The 23,898-nt window shown below is 35.8% G+C and overlaps 2 protein-coding genes across 8 annotated transcripts in view; both read left to right on the top strand.

Moving 5' to 3' along the window:
* Nucleotides 1–1,130: 1,130 nt before the first annotated feature.
* Nucleotides 1,131–18,130, top strand: LOC112519905 (myosin heavy chain, embryonic smooth muscle isoform-like). 3 transcript variants are annotated; one of them, XM_025128220.1, is made up of 19 exons: nucleotides 1,131–1,343; nucleotides 2,323–2,544; nucleotides 3,155–3,250; nucleotides 4,991–5,043; nucleotides 5,340–5,436; nucleotides 5,514–5,587; nucleotides 6,274–6,388; nucleotides 6,632–6,742; nucleotides 8,019–8,095; nucleotides 8,859–8,925; nucleotides 11,909–11,974; nucleotides 12,970–13,077; nucleotides 13,185–13,315; nucleotides 13,438–13,504; nucleotides 13,846–13,901; nucleotides 14,563–14,656; nucleotides 14,885–14,955; nucleotides 16,616–17,136; nucleotides 17,401–18,130. In XM_025128220.1, exons 1-19 carry the CDS (start codon nucleotides 1,194–1,196, stop codon nucleotides 17,658–17,660), a joined length of 2,436 nt encoding a protein of 811 aa, XP_024983988.1. In that variant the 5' UTR covers nucleotides 1,131–1,193; the 3' UTR covers nucleotides 17,661–18,130. The 3 variants fall into 3 exon arrangements, with proteins under 3 accessions (XP_024983988.1, XP_024983990.1, XP_024983989.1); XM_025128222.1 differs by lacking the exon at nucleotides 17,401–18,130 and having other exon boundaries at nucleotides 16,621–16,711; XM_025128221.1 differs by lacking the exon at nucleotides 1,131–1,343 and having other exon boundaries at nucleotides 2,462–3,003.
* A 417-nt stretch (nucleotides 18,131–18,547) lies between these two features.
* The window catches only part of LOC112519907 (probable pectate lyase 4), a 10,706-nt gene continuing 5,355 nt past the window's right edge, over nucleotides 18,548–23,898 (top strand). For 4 of the 5 annotated variants that reach the window (XR_003069966.1, XR_003069965.1, XM_025128224.1 and 1 more), the window contains exons 1-5: nucleotides 18,548–18,857; nucleotides 20,073–20,424; nucleotides 20,634–20,844; nucleotides 20,963–21,031; nucleotides 21,872–22,118. Coding sequence is in view for 3 of the 5 variants with exons in the window: in XM_025128224.1 (XP_024983992.1) it covers nucleotides 18,590–18,857; nucleotides 20,073–20,424; nucleotides 20,634–20,844; nucleotides 20,963–21,031; nucleotides 21,872–22,102 (1,131 nt within the window). In the remaining 2 variants the exon portion in view is untranslated. Of the gene's footprint in view, nucleotides 18,858–20,072; nucleotides 20,425–20,633; nucleotides 20,845–20,962; nucleotides 21,032–21,871; nucleotides 22,119–23,375; nucleotides 23,525–23,898 lie in introns of those variants that run through there. The other variant, XM_025128223.1, reaches the window with a different exon arrangement.

Below are 23,898 nucleotides of genomic sequence, written 5' to 3'. Positions count from 1 at the left end.
CATATTCATCCAATAAGGAAATTTATACAATAAGCACTTACCAAATAAGCGTTTAGTAAACGCCCCCTAAGAGTTGTTCGGCCCACTAGATCCGTCCTGTTCAGCTTGCTAGAAAAGCGGGTCTGGATTACCATTTTGAAGAAAAATGGACGGGCTGAACTACTTGCAATCCTTCAACATCTGCTTCACGATCAACATGGGAATGAGTCCCGACTCGTCGGGGAACCCTGCCCCCGTCGGGGATGGGGATGGGGATTCCCGCTTGTCTCAAATCGGGGATGGGGATGGGGACGAGTATCGTATTCACCGCCCCGCCCCGTACCCCGTTATATATATTAAACAATATATATATATATATATATATATATATATATATATTATTTCAACTAAAGCGGTAATTCATAATTTTTTGTTTCCTAACTAGGTTTATAATCTAAAATTGTTATTTTTCGGACGTCAATATGTAATGTTTTGGATGTCAAGTCAAAATACAATTACTCGATAAGTTTTGTACATCACTCGATATGGTTTTATATTACTCAATATCTTTTCGTACATGTAACTTTAAGTTTTTTTTTGGTTTTAGGTTACTAATTCTTATATGATGTTGTACTTTTTTTGTATTAAATTAAATTAATTTTGGTTTTAGATTTATTGAAAATGTTTGAGATTTAAACATGTATAGTCTCTTACATATTTAATTTAAAATAACTTACATAAACGGAAAAAGAAAATCCCTTTTTTCTAGTTGGGGATCTCCGTTTCCCGTTGGGGATGGGAACGGGGAAAGAGATAAGTAATCGGGGACGGGGATTGAGGTCCCTTATTTAACGTTTTTTAACGGTTGTTAGAAGTATTGACCAAATATGGACGCTTTTGCGGACTATGTTTGCCGTCTTGTAGTTTCAAAATTACAAGGACCAAAAGTGTTCTCACAAACCACAGGGACCAAATTTGTAGTTTATTCTATTATTGAGGGCAAATCAGTAAATAAAGTAAAACGAAAGCGAAATGGAAGGCAAACGAGCCGTACGAACCAACAAAACGTTCGACTTTTTCCAATTTTTACTCGACAAATTATTCCGCCACCACTCTCCGCCATCCTCCTCCGTTCTCCGCCACAGAAAAAAAAAAAAATCCAATTCTTGCTCCTTCGCATGTAATTTCGATCGAGGTGGTAGAAGGTCGTGTTGATGTCATGGATAAGGTCGGCGATGCACAGAGCTGCCGAAGCACGCGGCGGCTCCAAATTCAGAGCCGCTGTACGTACTTACACCGACACCGTCGTCCAGCATGCCGGTTATTCCGTTTCCGAGGCCTCCAAGATGTTTCAAGATCGCACTGTACCTACTGACCTATTTCCTCTTTCTTCCTCAAATCCTCGTGCATGCTACGATATTTTTGTTCATTCTTATAAGTAAACACACTTTTTGATAGAAACGTAAAAAGTCAGGAGAACTGTTGTTGTCTTCAGAGTTCAGGCGTAAATCACCACAAATCGCTATGAATATATTTACTGCAAGAATCTCATTGATGTCGGTAGAATATGTGGAAGATGGGGATTATCTTTACCTCATTGTGCTGATATATTTTATTACTTGATTGAAACTGATGCTTGCGTGGTAATTTGATCCAAACATCTGATACCTCTGTAGCTATCACTATAAATAAGCAACATGAAAGTACTTGTGTTAAATGTTCAATAAGTTTACATTGTGGCTTTTGAAAGTTGATGTTTATAAAAGTTGTATTGTTAATTTTTAGAAATAGGTATACTGTGGAGTTAAGGTAGTATCTTCCCCCCTGATAGCTTAAATGGTTGTTTCATTGATGTAGTTATTCTTGTATGCACCTGGGCCTAACCGAAGCATTTAATTTATCAGCCAGGTTTTGCTACATCTGATATCTAGCTAGGGCCTGCATTTGGATGATCTTGTTTTTCTGTTCACGTATACTGATCTCGCAAAATTTTCGTTCCCAATATCAATTTGGAAAATAATTGGAAGCCAAAACACCAAAATGTGTACACTAATGCACTATTCTACATCACATTTTGGGGGGGGGGGTTAGGCCAACATAATTACCTTTTTGCTCAACTTCTACATATTCAGTTCCATGTTTCATCTCCTCACTTTCACAAAATATTATTTCTTCTGTGTCCAGTGAACGAGGTTAGCCCATCCTGGTTGCCAACTTATGGCCACTTGCTCTCATTTTCATTTCATGTCCACCGTCTTGTCTAATCATTTATTAGTTTTTGTAGTTGCAGCATTAGTAATGCAATGAAAGGATACATTACTGTCATTGTTATCCCAAAAGCAGGTTACTCGGAACATGAAAAGTTTTAGTGATGCAGCTAAAACGCTTGAAGAAGTTTCTGTTTCTTGTAAAGGGGAAGAAAGAGTTCAGTTGCTTAAAAGGTGGTTAGTTGCTCTAAGAGATTTTGAAAGACTTGATGGAGGTCTAGTTGATGATGATGGGAAAAGTTATGAGGATCCTTATATGTCAAATGATAAGAATATTACTCCTGAGAAGCCAACTACGGTAAGTGAGAAGAGGAACCACTTTTTGTCATTCTATTGTTTTCATTGTGTTCCTCACTGCATTTACTTGTGATTTTGTGTATGTTTAGGTTTGTTTGAATGTTAGACATAGTCTTACACCATCTAGGGCTGAGATCAACTCTCTGTTTCTCTTGCTAGTTTGACTTGGCATTACAAGTTTTATAGCACAACTGCATATGCACTGCAAAGGATAACAGTTGCACCAAAAGCAGGACAAGAAAATGAAACGAGTTACTTTTTTCTATTATTGCCTGTTTATGTTCTTAATTTATATCCTTCTCTTCCAAGCCTGTAAGCAACCCCAGTTAATAATGTCACAATTTTTAGTAGGCCTTTGTTATGTTCTCAGATCTGAAAATAGGCGATTCCAAGTTAATTTTGGTGTCACAATATTATACTTGTCTAGCTGCTGTTTACCTAGATTCTTGTTGGAAACGAGGTATCTTTTTCATTGAATTTTCTCTATTGCCTTGTTTGGTTTTTTATCAAAGCATTGTTTGATATTTTCACTCTTATATTTGATTATCTATCATTTTTTTTTTAATTTCTTTGTTGATATATCTGTCATTTACTTGTTTTTCTTTTGTCAGATTCTATATTATGACCCTGATCTTGGTAGATCACCAATGAATTTCCGTGATGTCTTTCTTCATAGTCAAGCTCTCGAAGGCATGACAATGTCTATGGTAAGTATAAGTCAATAAATGGTTTCTCTAGGATCAATAATAGTTTGTGACAACCAACCAACTATTACTGGCTTATGCTTATGATTTATTGATAAAAAACGGTTGATCAATTTTGATGGTGTTCATTCATAATGCCTTTTCTTGAAGACAATTCAATGATGGCTTTAGTGAGGATCAACCTTAAAAATGCTTATGATGTGGTCGTGAAACTTTTTTCCCTTGTCAACTACCGAGTTTTGCCGTACAACAAGAAGCATTTTATCCTAGACTAGTTGATCTGAACCCCCTAGGGTCCTACGACATTCATGATGTTCTACACACTTCTATCTAAGGCCAACCCTTTGGTATCCCACTCAAATATCTTTTTCACTACTTCTTATATGTAAATATTGACTAACAACTACCTCTTTTAATGACCCACTCTTGGTATACATCGCGCATTTTTAGGTTTACATGGTGAAATTGAGGGAAGGGAGATTGTGGTGGTTTAGGTACGAATGCAGTAGGCAGATGATAGCTAGCACAGGCGAGGAGAGTGAGGAAGAGAGACAAGCTTAAGAGGACGTGGGATGAAGAGTAATCATGAAGTGCATGTGTACTTGTAAATAGTAACAGTGTGTCCTACATCAACTATGATTAGAATAGCTTCTTGCAAGTCATTAGTGGACTACTTTATAACTAGCTATCATAGTTTCTATTTATGAATTTGGGTGGTTATTTGGTCCAACTTGCTGCTTTGGGCTTGTGGTTTCATATTGCACCATGCATAAGGCCTAGAGACCTTTGCACCTAAGATAGAGTTATGTCATAAAACGATTGTAGATTTGGCTTCTGGTGCCTTAATGTTTTTCATTCTTTTTTATGGTAACATCTATGCAGTTTCACCTAAGACTTATTTTGGGTTTTCAGCGGGTAAAGAGTAATCAAACTGAGTATACCATTGGCTCATTACTAGTTGTTTGAAGTTTTGACAAGCCAATTAGCCTTCTCTTGTCCTGTCCAACAAGCACTCAGGATAAGTATCATACAGTTCCAACTGCAACTTATTTTGGGATTTCACCCAGTGAAGAGTCATTGAACTGTGTATGCCAATGGCCGATTGCAATATTCTTGAAAATTTAACAAGCCATTTGACCTTCTCTTCTCCTGCCCAATAAGTACTCGGGGAAAGTAGCAATTTGTTTTTTTTTTCAAATTACTCTCAAGCAAAGGGCAAAACAATGTAGATTTTATTTGTGGACACCATCATACAATCTATAATGTTGTACAATCGACAAATCAATGGCTTTGCAATTTCCTGGGTCATAGAAGATAGAATGGTAGCTTTGATCTTTAAGCTGCACACAGCACCTATCAGTTTGTGTACAGCTATTGGCCTCCATAATGATGTATTTGGTTGAGAAGTTTTCTTCTAATTCTTTTTGTTGTATAAGAATCAGGAAGAAGGTTTGAGGTGAAAATTTTGTTATTTCAATTGTGCATTAAATTACAATTATTTTGTAAAAAGCTACAAGACAAGAATTTGGCTGAGAGGAAAATTTTGTGGAATTTTATGTTTTATATGAAATTAATCAGGAAGCTCTATTACCTTTTCCATACCAAACTCCCATCATTTTATATGAGGTTCCTCTTTATGCTAGTGACTAGTTCATTATGCTTCTTTTTCAATACCACATCAGTTGTTTTGTATTTGCTGATTCATGGAGTTTAACCGCAGGTTCACTCTTTTGTCTGACTCAGATTCTTGGAGCACCGAATGAAGAGGAGCTTTTCTTACTGCATGAAATATTTGGGTAACTATTCTCATTATTTTGCATGGAAACAACCTCTATACTCTTTGGGGTAGGGGACAAATCTGCTTACATGGACATACTGGGTGTGTGGTTTGGTTCATTGTGATTACTTTGGTTTTGTTATTTTTCTTCATATCATGGCTTCTGGAGCCCAATCTATTTATCATTTACCCATAAAGGTTCAGCGTTAGCTAACTGAGATCAATTTGATCAGACAGAATTTTTTTCCAATGCGAAACCTGCAGCGGGTATTAATTGAACTTACCATCTTATTTTTTCTCTTTTTCTGGATGTAGGCTGTGTCTAACAGGAGGGAGGGAAGTCCATAATCTAGTTGTGAAAAGTATACAAGATATGGCTGAAGCATTCTCAGCATATGATGGTGAAATGCTGGTAATATTATCAGTCATGACACTTGCTTTAATAGAATCTATAGGGTTGACTTCTGTATGCCTCATCACTTGTCTCAGGTAAGGAAGGAAGAATTGCTTCAATTTGCTCAAGGTGCAATTACTGGGCTGAAAGTAACTGCTGACATAGCAAGGTGAGTGAGGAAAGAGTCTATTATGGTTTGCATGTGCCTGGTGTACACTTCTACATGATATCTTTCTAGAAATCTACAATGTATCATATTCTTTCTGCATTTTATTTCAATGAAGTGTGTACTTTTCTTATTGAAAGAGAGATACCTGCTTCCTGGATCCATTTTTTTCTTCTTTCCTGAATGGAGCATGTCGATTCAGATTAAATAAATTAAAATTGTAACTGATTACTGGTTATGGATCCTTTGATCTTGTCGTACATCTGTTATTTGCACCAAGCATGAGACCACATGAATGATTGAATAGAGAGCTCCCAGTAAATAATGAGGATTGCCTGCCAAACTGAATCTAAAATTTAAAAAAATTAAAAGAAAATGTCTCTTTATCTAAAGGAGTTTGCTCTTTGTATTGTGAGGACAACAGGAGAAGAAGACCATTGATGAATAGTACAGGTGAGAGGCTTAATTTTTCCATCTTACAATCTTTATCCTAGAAAATGAATCAACGCAAATAATAGAAAACATGGTTCTAATTATCTCCTAGAATAGATTTGGATTTGCAACATTTTCTTTTTTTATCTAAACTATTTGCTGAATGCCTGTTCTTAAGCTATTTTTGTAAACCTGTACTTTTGTACAAGTGCTAACTGTTATTATATCTATTCCCCTGCTCTGTGATCTTCCCTCAGAATAGATTCTGAAATCTCACAAATACAGCAAAGCTTGGATAGAATGAAATGCCAGAAATCTGCAGGCGAGGGCGGTAAAAATTCATCTGAAGCACAAAGTCTTGCATCATTAAAGGTAAGATTGGCAGGACCATAGTTTTTGTGCGGTGTTATCTAACATTATTGTTCAACTTATCTCCATTAAACTAAACAGGATTTTTAATGAACCTTTGACTTGGGTAATTTTTGACGAAAACTTGCAATTACTTTAGCAATATTTGGTGAAAGTTCAATATACTTGGTGGGAATATCAAAGTGCTCCAACACGGTAGGCACTGGCTTAAATAGTCTTTAAAAAAACACACATTCCCTGATGCAGGCTACAAAAGAATCTGTTGCCCACATTCAATTATGCTGCAGATTGAAGTCACTTCTACTAAAGAAAAGATTGTTGAAAAAGGGGGATACACCAGAGACTCATTCTCAGAAAGTAAGGTTCATCTTAATCTTGAGTTTTAATTTCCATGGTAGCCCTTCCTTCTTATTGTTTATGCCCAGTTTTCACCCAAAAATGACGTCAATTTGGTCGTGGACGTCAACTACTGTAGCTTGATTAATTAATGGTTGGTAGCCCAGAACTTAGATCTTATAAGGAACTTACAAATCTGATTTCTATCCATGTGGGATGGGTTGTTACAAACGCTCCCATTTGACGTCCTCATCAGGCCTTCCCAACATCCTTCTTGTTCGTTGGCGATGTGGGATTCACCTAAGATGTTACGACGCCCCCTAGGGACTCATCATGCTTGATGATATATGCCCCACCATCCTCATGGTACAAGGATCGGCTGATACCATTTGTTGCCCCCCATAGCCCAAAGCAGCAAGCTAGCCCAAAAACCTCCAAATCAACTTAAAACCATGGTGGAATTTATTGTAGCCCACAATTTTGAGCTTATAAGGAACTAGAAATCTAATTTTCTGTCATGTGGGACTGGTTGTCACAGACTTACGGTAACAATCCTACAGCAGTTTTCAGGAACTGCAAGATTTTTTAATCAATAGCTGCAGGAACAACTGATTAATGCTATGTTGATTTTTTAATCAAGATTTCTTTTTGGCTGAATCATTATTCTCAATTTCATTCTCTAACTCTGCAACTGAATCAAGAATTTGGCAACATGGTATGAGCATCCCATTTTGTTTGAATGGCAACGAGGAAAAGTTTATGACTTAGACCTGGACATGTCCAAAAGTTCTGAACACATAACAAATTAAGTAACTTAAGTTTTGCAAAAATGAAAATAAAAGGAAACATTTGGGGTTTGAAGGAAAAATGCCTCGTGGTAGAAACCCCTAGGTCACTATTTTAAATAATGATAAAAAGTGCTAGGTGTAGTCAGGAAACAAGATTAGCAAATAAACTTAGGGAAAAGTGATTCTGTTTGATTCTTACTATACCAATGACATTTACTTTTTGTGCATCAAATACGATAAGTAGCTATATGAATGGCTATGTAGAACAAGATTAGCCAACTACTTTAAAGAACACGTGCTTCTATGCATACAGCATACTTATGACACACTAAGTCGGGAAGGAAAAATGTGAACATGCCTGTATTTAGGGACCTTGTGTTTATCAGTACAAAGGAAATGAATTGTTCCTGCTTCACGGGGTGATGCCACGCCGACCAGGGTATTTATACTGCTTAGTCCCTAGTTTTTTGAAGAAATATATTTAGTCTGAGAATCTAATTATTATGCAGGTTCATAAATTAAAACTTCTGTTAGAATCGCTTCATAGTTCGGTCTCCAAAACTGAGAAGCGAATTCTAGAGCATAGGTAATTATTTTACCACTTCTTCAGCCTTCGTATTTATCAACTGCATGGGTCATGAGGAAAAGTTGGATTTTGAGCTTTTCACTACATTTCATACCTTATTTGGCCTTTATTTCCTGCTTCATGTTTTTAGTCCCAACCTTGCTGCACAGGGCTAAAAGATGTAATGTGAAGTTTCTTGATGCTAAGGTGTTAGCTAAATTGCTAAGGGATGTGAGAGATTCACTTGAATTAGGTTGGATATTTTAACAGGCTTTATTTGTCACTCTGGCATATATGAAGGTCCAGTTATGAACATTTACAATCAATAAAAATATATCTTGGGATGGGAGCTTATCATGTGTGCCACGGTTTTCTTTTCTATGTCCTTTAAAGTGTACTCATTTTGGTACCCCAAGGGATGATTAAACTCTAAAAGTGGGTCATTGCTATTATAATCCCAGATTATTGGATTTTTAAAAAAAAAATTACTGGTTAATATGAACCATAGACAGCGCTTATGAAGGGTAAATTAGTGGTTTTCACTTTGAAGTTCTATTAACTTGAACTAAAAAAACAGATGATAAGATCTAGAACTTTGTTTTTGTTTCCGTGTGTGCTCATTTTATCATGAATTTGATTTCTTGATGCAGTGAACCATGGTAATTTATTTTAATATATACTTAATTTTGTCTGTACACTGAACGAGCACAATTTTGTGTTCTACTCTAATTAAATTGATGACTTTTTCTTTACCTCATAATACATCCATCACTGGTGTTGGCAGGGAAGAGAAAAAAGAAGTCCTTACTTTTCGTGTAGCCAGAACTACTGACGTCAGCCAATTTGAGAAGGTAAGTTGGTATTTTGGAAGTCAACTTATATTTGTATTCTATAGCTTCTTCTTACAATAAAGTTTGGCACCTGTACTTGTTCGTCGCATCAATTCTTTGCAGAATATGCAAGTACTTGTTTTCCAGTTCTGGGATTAGCATGCTATTTCACTTTTTTGCAAGTACTTATAAATATATAGTTGCGCGTGATAAGCCAAGGCTATACTACTGAATAATTTGATGCTAAGCCTATACAACTAGACTAATCAACATAATTTATAATAAACCTATCTTCTACTCCTGAACTTGGAGCATATATCTATCATGGCTAACTTGCCAAGCAAAACAAGATTCAATTAGCAAAATAAAATTTAAACTTCAAATAGAACTCTAATATTCAAAACTTGAACAAGCTTGTTTCTTTCAGATATTTGGATTACACATAGAAGTAGTCAACAATCATCTCCATGGGAAAATTTGCACTCGTGGGTGTCCGTGAATCTACTAGTCATGCCTTTGTTGGAAGTATCAGGAGTGTAGGAAAAAACCAAGCGAAAGAAATGCAAGCACCCAAAACACTAGGCAACAGAACCAGACCCAGTATCCAAACAGCACAGTCAAGCAAATACAAGTGCCAAATTGTAGTAGTCTAATAGATACTAAACAGAGTGTTCCAAGCAACAGAAAAGGTCCCGTAGAAGCCAAGCAAAACAGGATAGTCAACCAATGATCAGCTTCCTGCCCCACCTGCTGACTTCATTTTACCAGATAGGATCTCTTTGCAGTCTGTTGATACCAGAGTTTAGAGATGTTAGATTGAAGATGATGAAATTGGATGTCTGCTTAAAGATGATGAAATTGGATGTCTGCTTAAAGATGATAAACTACTTTAACAGCTGGTTTCTACATGATGCAGTTCTTTTAGGACACCCAGGGAACCACACCCAAGGGATCGAAACTGTTACCCCCTGGGCATTGACAGTTTGATACACCCTAGTATGTGATGGATTGATGCGCATGGGCTAACTACGGAACGTCTGCCAATGGAGAAGAAAATAGTGTAATTGGAATGGTAGCATGCAGATCGACAAGGTCTGAAACATTTTGAGGGCAGCTATGAACGCAACAGATTGGGATTAAAAAATAGTAATAATAATGGTAGGCTTGATGGGCCTAGACTAGAACACCAATATAAACTTATACCAAGTAAAGTATAAATGCCATAGACAATGAACTTAGAGCACCCACAATGGTGCTTGTTGTGAGTTTCGCTGCATCCACTTGGCCTTCTTAATGCGGTTCATCAAAAACAAAAATGAGTATGTATGGCCATCTCATTAATATGGACTGCTCCGTGAGAATGCAACGTGTTATAAAATAATAAGTATAAAACAAAATAAATTTATTGGTAAATGTTTAATTAATTAATTATGTTAGTTTTATTGTTTTAGGTTTATTTTTATTTAATAAAGCTACTTTAGTGAACATAATTTTTACAATAATTTTTATATTAATCAACATAGTTGTCTTCAATATTATCCTAAAAAACATTTTTTGCAATAATTATTAAATTGTATATATCATAAATAGTATAAATTATGTTTGTTTTGAATTTATATTTAAAAGAATAAAATTAAGCGGGGCCCATTTATGAAATTGAAACTGATATATGATTGTGGGGTTGTTTATGAAATAAGAGGTTCATAGAATGCTGACATGACATGACAGAAAAATGATGTGACAATATTATGACACAGTCGAATGTTTCATCACTATGGGTGCTCTTAGTTTCTAAGATTTTAATCAAACATATAATTAACTATGTTGCTAATGAATCGGAATATAATTGATACTACAAATTGAAGCTTAATTCATAGCTATGCTGTTATATCGGTCATAATACAAAATATCGGTCAGGACCGATATTCGATATATCGGTTAATATCGGTGATATATCGGTCCAAAATAGCGGTTAACATAATATTTCTTAGAATTATATATATAATATGCATTAATTAGAGTTTAGAAATATAGTTTCAAAATTAAAACATCACATCATCTAAAGTGTTCAAAAACGAGCTAATCGCAAGCAATAGGTTCGGCATCCGAGAAAAGAAGCCAAACCGTGACTCCGTGAGAAGTCTGAAGTTGTGAGAAGTCTGAAGTCGTGATTCGTGAAGTGAACTAGGTGTCTGTGAAGTGTGAAGTTGTAACTCGTAAAGATGAAAAGAAAGGAAGAAGACCGTTGGAAGGCAGACTATTAATTTCAGACCTAATAATATATGTTACCAAGTCCAAAAAACTAAGCCCATAAAATAACAAAATCCCAAATAATTGAACCCTAAAAATTGATATATCGGTCCGATATATACATCAAAATATCGGGAAAAATCGGAAAATATCGCCGATAATATCGGGGACGATATTTTGACCGATATTTATGCAGCAATATTTTGCCTAGGTCCGGATATATCGCCGATATATCGGCGATATATCGCGATATTAACAGCATAGCTTCATAGATGCTTACTTCCACATAAAGTATTAAATCCCTACCAAAGGGTCATTGGCTCAACGGCATGTGGGTTAACAGTAGATCCCAATCTCTTAACCACAAAAGGCGAAGAGTGTGTGTCAGTTTGCTGTATATAAGGATCCAAAAAGGGTATTAAATTCCACATTAAATCTAGAGAATTATTGTCATGATATACTGAATCTTCTATCATTTTGGAATTTAATCTTTTTTCATCAATATATTGCATGCCGAAGTTTAACTGATAACAAATAACAAAAGAAGAAAACAAGAAGTACAACTCATCAATCCTCTCGAGGGAAGTCCTAACCATGGTTCCATCGGTGACTTTCTGGTTTGTTATTTTACAGTTCCCTAATCTAATGCTTGCTTTGAAGATCAAAAAGATATGTGATGTCCATTACCTTGCAAACATCATGGTGTTTTTCATGGTTAGAACTTTGGATAGCTGAATATCATGGTGTTTTCCAGGACTTGGAAGCTGAAATTAGTTTGCTTGAAGAGCAAAGAGACAAACTTGAAGCTGAATTGGGAAAGGTAGACTCCTTTCCTTTAAATGGTATTTTTCAAATCATGCTAAGAGGTGATAACTTACTATTGGCTAAATTTTAATTTCGACTTTATGCTACGCTTGGAATTACTAGCTCAAGAAAATTAAACTGTTGACATCGTTCTTGATAGATTAAGATATCTAATAGCATTACTTCACAGCATTCTGATAATATAATAATCAGAACACAGTTACCGTCTTTACGATCTCTCCCTCTATTAGAATGTGTATGGTATCCGGACAGGTAAGCACAGAATAGAACAAGACAGAAGAAAAAAACCGTTTAGCGTTTGATAAGACAAAATTGGAGAGGACATAACAGATAAAGATAAATGCACAATTTACCCCTAATAACTTGTTTAAATCTTTTGATTAATTTATTAAATTATAATAAAATAAATGTGTTTCATAACAAAATATATTATTCGAATGTTTTCGTCAAGACGATAAAAATGACACCACAATAAAAAGTTCATGTAGCATCCATTTTTTATACCTTTTCTATATTAACTTTATATTATTAAATATTTAATAAATTATATAAATTAACCAAAATATAGAAAACATATAAAATAATATTTTGAGGACAGTGAAATGAAAGTTTAAAGAGCATAAAATACCATAAGTAAAATTTAAAGAATGAATAAAATGTAAAGAGGGAGGTGTATTTGAAGTTTCATAAGAGAATTAAGTTTTATTTTGAGGTTATATTGGTAAATAGGTCTATTCCACCTTGTTCCATGGGGTGGGGGTGGAACATGCCTGTTCCACTTTGTTCCTGTATGTTCCACATCAAAGTCCAGCCAAATGTGGAACAATGATCCCTGTTATGTCCTGTCCAGCGTACCAAACGCACCCTTAGCGATCACTATATTAGCTAGATTATTTTTTTATGAATCACAATGTTCAATCAATGGGGAAGAAAAAGATACTAATAAGCATCATTATTACAATATTACGTCTGATTAGGCTGCCTGTTTAGGTTAATAACACATTGGCTGTTGCAATTACCCGTCTCCAAAATGCCAGGGAAGAGAGGTTACAGTTTGACGAAGATAATAATGAGTTTCTTCTACTCTTAAAGGCAAAGGTCGGATTTTCTTAGCCTAATATCATTTAAGGTATATCAAACATTTAGTATTTCTTCAGGCATATTATAGCTCTTTGTGATACCCTTATATAAATGATATTATATAGGAAGATGAACTCTCAAACACAATTGTTTCGTATAAAGCAGAGGCAGATACTTGTAATGCATTTATTAATTTTCTGGAAGCTACTTGGGCTTTCCAGTCCTCCTATGTGGAGCAGAGGGACAAGCAGGTCAAGTATGTTCTCAATTATTATGCAAGTTTTTCGTACTATTCAGTTTGGATTTTGTTGTGCTTTTAGTCTATCATGCATCATCTGACGAACTTCATGATTATGATTCTATTCTGGCATGTTAAAGTGATCAATTGGAGAATCATGAAGCATACCTTATAAATGTGGCTAGTAGTTTTTTATCTACTTATAAGGTATTCATGCACTTGTGGCCGTTACCGATTAAGACGAAGGATCGTGTGAGAATAAGAGTTAAGGTGAAAAGTGTAGGAAGGAATTTGGACCCTTGATCACTTTTAATCTCAAACCAACCCATGAATTACGCTTTAGAAGGGAATTGATCCGGTGCTTTTCATTAGTGTTGATCTAGTGGAACTCTTCGATTAGGATTGATCCAAGGGTGGAGGTCTGTTCTTACACTTCTCATCATAACTCTCATTCTCACCGGAACCCTACCCTACCGATTAAATTCACTTTTATCTGCCATGTCGTTATATTTGCATCTTACTGCTTTGGTATCTGTAAATCTTTTTAGGAGCAACTGGAGCCTGCTATCGCCAAATTGAAGAAGCTGTGGGAGGACTTGAAAGGGTACATTGTGACTGGTTTATCGTACTCTCTGTCCATTAGAAGTGTCCTAATCTAAAGAATCCTTCATCGAGAGGACTGCTGAATGTCAACTTCTATATTTTTAGTGGCATTTTTACACTGCACATTTCAAACACACAAAGCATGTGTTCGTGTATCTTGCAGCCCTATCAAAGTGCTTTTGTATTTACATTTGGGTAAAATGCATCAAAATGCAACGAAGTTCGCGTTAGTTCCTATTTAATGCAACAACTTTTTTCTCCATCAATGTAACGAAGTCTTAAAATATCCTATTTAATGTAACAAAGTTTCTACATTTCCTATTTTTTCTAAATTTTGACCCTAACCTGCTGACCTTGTAACATTTGATGACATAGGTGTCAAGTTCATTGCCTACTTCGCCATAACCCTTTCTTAAACGGGTATCCATGTCACCAGATGTTACAAGATTAGCAGGTTACCGGTCATAATGGGCACAAAATAAGAAATTTTGATACTTCATTACGTCGATTGAGAAAAAAATCTTCGGTACACTAAATAGGAAGTAAACCAAAATTTATTGCATTTTGATGCATTTTCCTTTTACATATTCATTGGGTGTAGATAGGAGAAAGAATGTGTATAACAAATATTAGATTGTGCTTAGAGTTTTGGTCTGTGGTAGGTATGAGAAAACAATCGATCCAGATGTGGAATTTTTGCAAGATATAAGACGAAGGGTAATTCTTGAGCAGGAATATATGGATGCAGAAGCCAAGGTATGCTTACACCTCCGCATTTAAAATTGCAACTTGTAGGTTCTTAATTAAAATTGTGAACATCTTATCAATGGTACTTGTCTTGAATTTACTTGCCCGAATAGACTTGTCGGCGCAAAAACTTCATAAGTTGGCCTTTCTATGTGCTCTTTTTGATGGTCATTGTTAAAAGTTACAACTGGTTTCATTATTTGAATCATATCTTACATTATCGGTTGAATCTTGCAGGTTATCAACATCTTTGATGCAGTGGAGAGCATTAAAGAGCACTTTTACGGTGCAATCGATGATGCCTCTATGTAAGTTGAATCTTTTAGGTTGTTGATTCTAGTCTTGTTTCTGAATCTACTGACTTCAATTTAAAAGCGAGCCCATTTTCATTCTCTAAGCAATGAGGCATGATCATGATAATAATGGTCGAGTAGCAACTGAAAATCAGCCAAGTTACGGGCTGTTTGGTTGGTTTTCTATCAAGTCCTGTATAGAAAAAATTGTTGTATAGATTGAGAAGGTTTTTGTTTGGGAGGGTTTTTTCATAGATGAAAGGAGCATGTTTTTTTTAATTGGGAGGGACAGGTTTGGAGAAAACTTGGCTTTCTGCATAAAACTCCCTCTAGAAGCTTAGTGAATAAACCACTTTCTATATCATTAAGTCACTACCAAACAATCATGTATAGTTGAGTTGACCAAATAAGTTGCGAGTCCATCAAGCTCTTTAAGCTGCTAACAAACATGCCCTTAGTACTTTTATCATATGACACCTTTTATGTCATGAACATGGAAAAATAAATGGGTACATGTGACTTTTTCTTTGCCAGGTGTGGGTTGGGGGAGAGAGGGAAATGCATGGAGCATGTTTTAGTTTCTTTTACTGTTGATGTTTACCAAGCCCCTCTTACCAGTTCATGATGCTGACCTGGTAAGCTAAAGGAAAGACTCTTAGGGGCCATTTACCAAACGCTTACAGACAAGAGTCACCATATTCACTTACCTTAGTGGGTAATAACTTCAGCCATTAAAATGGATTGTTTGTAAGCGGCTTTTACCCGGGAAGCGCTTACCAGGTAAGAGTCTTCTCTCTCACATACCTGGTAAGTTTTTGGGCCTTGCATGCTCACCCTGTAAAGGAAAATGACACGTGGTAAGCGGCTTACCCGGTAAGAGTTTGGTAAATTACCCCTTACTCGGTCCGTGATTAGTTTTGACCTGGACCACAATCTTACCTGGTTTAGTGCTTACCCACTTTGGTGTAAACAACCCCTTAACGTGCGTTTGGTATCCAAGCAGGATAGAATATGACAGAACATGATAAAATAGTTGTTCAGCGTTTGGTAAGACAGAACTGGACATGACAAGACAGATAACATGACCAATTTACTCCTAATGCATTGTTTATATATTATGTAAATTTTGATTAAAATGTAATTTATTAAATTATAATAAAAATAAGTATTTTATATAACAAAAGATATCATTAAAAAGTTTTGGTCAAGACAATTAAAATGACACCAAAATTATGTAGTTTTCCAATTTTTGTTATATACCTTTTCTATATTATTTTTTATCAGTGATATTTAATAAATTACATAAATTAATCAAAATATAGAAACCATATAAAAACAATAGTTCAAGGAAAGTAAAGTGAAAGTTTAAAAGGCATAAAATACAATAAATACAATTTAAAAAATGAATAAAATATAAAGAGGAAGGCATATTTTGATGTTTTATAACATAATTAAGTTTTATTTTGAGGTTATATTGGTAAAACATAAGTCTGCTCCAGCTTGTTTCATTGGGTGTTTCACATAAAAGTCATGCCAAACGTGGAACAGTGATCCCTCTTCTGTCTTGTCATGTATAGTGTACCTTAATGTTGAACAAGGAGTGGTGTCATAGTGGTCATGCTAGCTTTATGGTTTCTTACCTTCTAATCATCAAATATGTTGAACTTCTGGCCAGGGAAGGTGTTAAAGTGGTTGGGGAGTTATGTGGTGCCATTGAGAAGATGAAAGGTGACTTCAAAACCATCAAAAGACCAAATCTGAGAATCGAGAGCCCGCCCGAGGAAGAAGAGCCCCCAGCAACAGCAAGTCCCCAAGGACTCGTACTTTCACCTGGACTCGTCATGCCAGATTTTAAGTCGATTTTTTCTCAGAAATTGATGATCAAATCTCCTAAACAAAAACCATACATACCCTTAGGTGGCCTTTCAGAAAACCATCCGTCTTCAACCACGGAGAACGATACAAAGTCGGCGGAAAGCGAACAACATAAAACGAAAGTCAAAGAGTCCGAAAAGCCATCACACCCTGATAAAGATGCATCAAATCTCACCTTAGAATTTGAGAATGAGACTACAGGACAAAAATCAAGAGCCAAAAGTGATCAAGGAGAACCGGAGAAAATGTCATCGGGTCTTGATGAAGAGAGTAGGAGGCAAAGTAAAATGCATCAACATCCTGCATTAGACCCTGTAGAAGGTTCAGATGCTCTCGTATCTGTATTTTTCCCTTTCACACACTTTTCACTAGCCAGGTGTTTCACGAAAACAGCCGCTCTATCTTAAAAGAGTAGAGGTCAGGTATGCCTACATCTTTCACCCCCTACAGGATCTCACCTCCGGGTCAGATATATTGGGCTCGTTTGGTTTGGTATAATTTATTCTGCATTAGACCCTGACATAGAATTAGGAAAGTCGGTCTTAGTAACAGAAACTAGTATGAAAACATCTGAACCTTCTACAGGTAATGGCGAAAATTTACTTCACTCGAATGACGGAATACCCAAAGTGACCTTGGCAGCAGAAGCCGCTACATCAGAACCTGTGCTTGACAAGACGTCCCAACTTACAACAGGCAATGGCAAAAGATCGGTAGAGCCTGATGAGCAACCGCCAAAATCAACCTCACGAAGTGAGGAGCAAGGTAAGGTCCCAACAGAAGAAGTTGTCCAGAAATCCGTCAAACTTGTGAACGAGCTGAAAGATGACAATTTATCGTCATAAAAAGTGTTGAAATTAGCTCCGGTGAGTCGAAGATCTTTCGGTTTGTGTCACCCCCTATCGGTTATGAATTCGAATTACAGGTATTATTTATAAGTCTTCAGTATTGTGTTAAACAACCGCTTTATTCTTTGCGGTGGAGAACTTGCATACATCCAAGCACTTGGAATTCGTTGGTTCGGCTTGGTTTGGTTTTCTATTGGGTTACTGATCATTTCCATTTATATAGATTTTCTTTAAGATTATTATGTTCATTTTGAAGCTTAATCTGTTCATGAGCATCCTTGTTGATTTCTTTTCGTCCCTGATCGTTCAAAATTGTTGTTTTTTGACAGTTACAGTTAGTCTCGGGACGAAAGCCAAAATGAATTGAAACCACACTGACGAAAACCGTAATTTCAATAAACCATGAATAAAATGAATTAATTTTCATTCCTCTTATATTATATCAAAATTAAACAGTTCTTTTATATTTAATCCGATCAAATACTATTTAATACGTCTAATCTCATATTAAAGTGATTAATACTAATGTGTGTTGAATCTAAATAGTCGTGGATTCAAGATCTCTAATCTGAACATGTAATCTTATACGGCTTTTTTTCAAAAAGTAAAAAACCAAACTCTCTTTAAATTAACGGACTTTTTTAACAGAGGTTAGTCAGAGGGACCAGTTATAAAACAATATGAGAACCAAGAGGTCAAAAATGTAAGTTACTCTTATAAAATGTTTATAGGTCAATATTATCCGAAGTACACTTAAGAAAAAAATTCTCTTGTTGTCATGTTTATTTAGGGATGGTATTTAGAGTTTTCTCAAACTACAAGGACTAAAAATGTAATTAAATTTTGTCGAGTGTGTGCGTTTTAAGTGTGTCGGTGTGTGAAAATTAAATGCTTTCCCGATATTTCTGCTAAAACGTACGGCATCAATGGGGAACCATTATTCCGCCGGCCGGCACCACAGACGAAACCGTACCGATAGCGAAACGGTGGTTTCACATCCGGACTATAAGTACGGACCTTCACCATACAACGCACCACAAATTCCGGCGAACTCTAACAAAATGGCTGCACTCTCACTTCCGTACGCGAACGTCGACTGTAACTTACGAGCTCTCGCTGGACAAGCTGAGGGATTTGGCCGCTTAGCCGTCGGTGGACTTCATGGATCAGTCTATCATGTTACTACTCTGTCAGGTATAGCATCGTAATTAGTCATCGGAATTAGGGATTTGTGATATGAAATACATATTATCCATGAACGTAGAAGCTGCTGAGTTCATGGATCGATCCAATGGCTTGAGGTGGAAATCACAGGTTTAATACCGGTATTCTACTTATTGAGCCGCTATATTGTAATTGACGTCACAAAATTGTGGATGTTTTGTTAGGAGTAATCAATCATAAGTAGAAATATGTATATATTCATGTAAATAAATTTGCAGAAAATGGAAATATTCTAATACAAGTTTACGAAACGCACATAAAACAACAAGAAGAATTGATAGAATTCTAGAATCTTACTAGTAATTTGCTGGTTCTTGGTTACCGAACACGGATCGTAGGATGGACCTGTAATTTTTTTTTTTATAACTATAAGAAACAAATATATGGAATTTATTTCAAACGGTGACACCATTTGACTAAAAAAATGAAAATGACACAAATAAAACTCGAACTTGGGTCTGGAATGGAATAAAAGCAAAGCCTTGCAAACCAACTCTATCAAATAAAACTTGTTCTCGTGCACCTTTCACGAACCTAAATTTTTTTACCCTTCGACGGAGGAATAATACGGTGGCACGTGCCACTGTATGCACCAGTATAGGTCCGTCCATGACGGATTGAGGCCTGCACCAATGCAGTGTCCTAAGACAAAAATTTGTGGGTAGTATTGGCTAGAGGATACAACAATCGAGTTCAAGTTACAACTTGAATCTAGCAAATTAAGATATGTTTGGTGATGGAATTTGTAGAGAAAAATGAGAGAAACGAGAGGGAGAATAGTCACTTTTCTGCCCAGAATCGTCTAATATATATATACCTTTCCTCCTTTAACTGCCTGGTGTGAACAGTGAGTTGCTCGACTTGGCGCGCGGCAAAACCCGCGTAAGCCACTGTTTCCGAACAAAAATTCCAGAGAGATAGGTGACTCTCTGCATAAGCTTAAAGCCCATCTTTTGACCAAGACATATATTTATATATATGTATGAAGTCCACCATGAACACCCACACACCAAGACCCAACCCACGCTTTTAAATGATTCATTTAATGATCAAGGGTTGGTCCTTATTATATGGGTACAGTTTTCATGAGCCTGCTATAAATCAAGTTCCAACATGTTTTGGAAGATCTTTTGATTTGTGGCTTTCCAGTTATATGATGTAAAGATCTTTTGAACTTTGTTGTAGATGATGGCCCTGGGTCACTTCGTTATGGATGTCGCAAAAAAGAACCTTTGTGGATTGTTTTTGATATTTCGGGCACCATTGGGCTCTCGTCTTATTTGAATGTATCTTCTTATAAGACAGTCGATGGGCGGGGACAAAGGATTAAGCTCACTGGCAAGGGACTGAGGCTGAAAGAATGTGAACACGTAATTATATGCAATTTAGAGTTTGAAGGAGGTAGAGGACCTGATGTAGATGGCATTCAAATCAAACCTAATTCAAAGCATATATGGATTGATCGTTGTAGTCTTAAGGATTATGATGATGGGCTGATTGATATTACCCGTGAGAGCACAGATATCACTATTTCGCGGTGAGCTACTTACTCTCACCTCGTAGCCATTCCTCTCCACTCTCACCAAAAATCACTACCTCTGCAAGTGTCTGTGTTGACAAAATCAATGGCTATTTCAGTCATTTCCCTTAAGAGATGAATTTGGTCGGCCAAAATGGCTACTTTTGTTAGTTCCCCTATTATTTGTTTACATGTATTTGACCAAGCTTCTAATCTTGTGCATTTAGTTGTCACTTTTCAAACCATGATAAGACGATGCTTATTGGAGCAGACCCTTCTCACCATGGTGACCGATGTATGCGTGTTACCATTCACCATTGTTTCTTTGACGGAACTAGGCAACGACATCCTCGTGTTAGGTTTGCCAAAGTACATCTGTATAACAATTACACCAGAAATTGGGGGATTTATGCGGTCTGTGCCAGTGTTGAATCACAGGTTGAATTACTACAGAAACTTCGGTTTTTCCCTTTTTTTCCTTCCTTGACTCTTACATGGTTGTTTGTATGACATTTGACATATATAGTTACCATTAGAGTTGACCTTTTCCTTGCAGATATACTCCCAGTGCAATATATATGAAGCAGCACAGAAAAAAGTGGCTTTTAAATATCTAACTGAAAAGGTAAAACTACTCTCTTCATGTTCTCTTGCATACCACTGCCAAGCAAGAGCTTTATGGTGCTTTTGGTATCCAGATAGGATAAGAAAAAACAACTGTTTAGTGCTTGGTAAGACAGAACTGGACAGAACAGATAAAATGACCAATTTACCCCTATATCTTATGATTAATTTGTGTAGTTTATTAAGTTACAATAAAATAAATATTCTTTATAACAAAATATATCATTGAATTAGTTTTCGTCAAGATGATTAAAATGATGCCAAAATAAAAAGTTTATGTATTTTTCAGTTTTTATCTTTTACTTTTTCTATATTATTTTATTATTATTAATAACATAAATTAATCAAAATATAAAACCGTATAAAAATAATATTTTGAGGTCGATGAAGGTTTAAAGAGCATAAATTACAATAAATAAAATTAAAAGAATGAATAGAATGTAAAGAGGGAGGCTTATTTGATCTTTAGAAGAGAATTAGATTCTATTTTGAGGTTATATTGTTAAAATATAGGTATGTGCTACCTTATTCCATGGGGGCGGGTGCAACATGCTTGTTCCACTTCGAGGGGCATTTTGGCTCAATAGCAGGGTCCTAATCGAACCCATGACCTGTCTTGTATTTGGGCAAAGTCACCCTACCACTTTTATCCCTCATATGTTTAGCAATTATAATGTTTTAGGCTTTTATTCAGTTAGCCGATTTGGCATACGAATTTTTATGTTCTGTTTCATTTATTACTCGTTAGTTGATCTATAGTCTTGTTTACTTGGTAGAGGTGTAATAGGGGATGTTAATGGTTAACCATTTTGGAACTTAATGTTGCTGTATGATTCATTAGGCTGGTGACAAAGAAGAGGCATGTAGTGGGTGCATTATATCTGAAGGAGACCTATTTATAGCTGGAACTCAGGCTGGCTTATTGACACAGAGTAGTTGCTCATTCCACCCAAGCCAACACTACCAAAAATGGACAATACAGCCTGCAACTATGGAGCTTAAACATGTTCTCCAGCATTTTACAGGATGGCAACCTGTTGCATGCCCTGCTGATCACCCACCATCCCACTAGTTTCATCCTCAAGCAGGTATGAAAATGTTTATATTAAATACTTTATTCATAATGAATATATATAATATTCATGATGAAGATGTATTATATGAATTATAAAGATGCGTATATGATGAGGAAATTGACCAAAATAGCCATTTTTCCAACCAAATTCACTTTTTAGCCATTTCATCAACCGAATTCCCGTTTTAGGATTAAATTCCTTTTTGTGTAAACTCGATTTTTGGATTAAATTATTTTTGTGTAATTTGCGTGAAGTGTTTTTCTTCTTTTTTTAAATCTGAAAATAGACTTTACGCACGTCATTTGTGTAAACTCCTGCTATAATGGGAATTCGGTTCCAAAAGTGGCTAAAAAGTGAATTTGGTTGGAGAGATGGGCTATTTTGGTCAATTTCCCTAAATGATAACTTGAGATTATGTGAGACACGTCAACTTTCGTGAGACAAATTGTGAGCCCATGGGTGATTTTTTCTTTTATCTTGTCAAACCTTCACATGAAAAACACATCAAACCTTCATGGGAAGCGAACACAAAACCTCCACAATGTGTCTCATGAAAAAGTGGTGGGTCTCGTGGGAACCCAATCATATGTGTGAATATGTGTATCTAAATACCTTGAGGCGTTTGGTTTGATGAAATTGATTTTGAGGGATTTGCATTTCATGGAAGGATTTGGATTTGGAACGGACAGGAATTTTTGGTGTGTTTGGTTTGTAGGATTTGGAATGGAATTGAATTCCATAATTTATAAAAACAAATTCTAAATAATTAAATTACCTTTTTATCAATTGATTATTATAAAACAACTATCTTCAAACATCATTACACACAAATCCTACAAAATCAATGCGAAATACCAACAACTCCTATAGGATTTCTAAGTCCCATTTTGTGGGATTTCATTCCACCAATCCCGACATGCAATTGGAATGGAATTGAATTCCAAATCCTATTTTATCCTACAACGGTGCATAAAAGATAGATTGTGGAAGATTTCTATGTGTGTATCCATCTAGTGGGCCATTGTCATCTAAGACAAAAGGGTTCTATGGTCCCATGCTCTCGAGCACATTCATCGCACTGGTCCTATGGTCATCAATGGATGACGTAAATCAGTGCAGGCATCCCATTGGGGGCTTGAACTTAGGAGCTCACTTGTATGGATTATAACCACACCACTACGAACTTTTTACTTGGGATGAGATTACTGGGTTTAGACCTTATATTACAAATTTATTCTACACCTCTCACTATTTTTGGTATTTCAATAGGGGCAGGATGGTCACATCTCATATACATGTGTGTGTGTGTGTCGGAAAGAAATTATCCAATATAGAGTGTCATTATTGGAGTAATATGTTACGGTTTGTATGTGTAAATTTACCTCGTATTCTATCCATACCCCTCTTATTTTAGCCTACTCTTTTTTTGGTATACATTTTCTTTCATATTTTCTGTTTTAATCCTTGAACTTTTTTGATTTAATATTTGTATTCTTTTTTATGTTATTATATAACCCCCATTACTTTTTATTTTTATTTTTTTATTTGTTATTAATTAATTAATTATCTATATTATATTATAAAGCATTTGACAAAAACTTTTAAAAACTATTTTTTATGTGTAAAACTGTTTATTAATGCATATTACTTAACTCAAGATTACAAGTAGATTGTGCGTAAGTATAACTTATTAAAGTTTCATATCTGAATTCGTGCAACTAATTGTAGATAAACATAATCAAATACATGATAAACATCTCATTTTAAATATAAAAAATCTAAAATATAATTA

This window comes from Cynara cardunculus (assembly GCF_001531365.2).
Source record: "Cynara cardunculus var. scolymus isolate 2C chromosome LG 10, CcrdV1, whole genome shotgun sequence".
Lineage (NCBI taxonomy): Eukaryota > Viridiplantae > Streptophyta > Magnoliopsida > Asterales > Asteraceae > Cynara > Cynara cardunculus.
This window is presented reverse-complemented; position numbering and strand designations above follow the sequence as displayed.

Bases quoted from the DNA above. Each gene is read 5' to 3' on its own strand.
- LOC112519905 (XM_025128220.1), top strand. From the start codon at position 1,194: ATGTCATGGATAAGGTCGGCGATGCACAGAGCTGCCGAAGCACGCGGC. The intron at 3,251-4,990 runs GTAAGTATAAGT...TGTCTGACTCAG, and splicing joins AAGGCATGACAATGTCTATG to ATTCTTGGAGCACCGAATGA. The intron at 13,902-14,562 runs GTACATTGTGAC...GGTCTGTGGTAG, and splicing joins CTGTGGGAGGACTTGAAAGG to GTATGAGAAAACAATCGATC.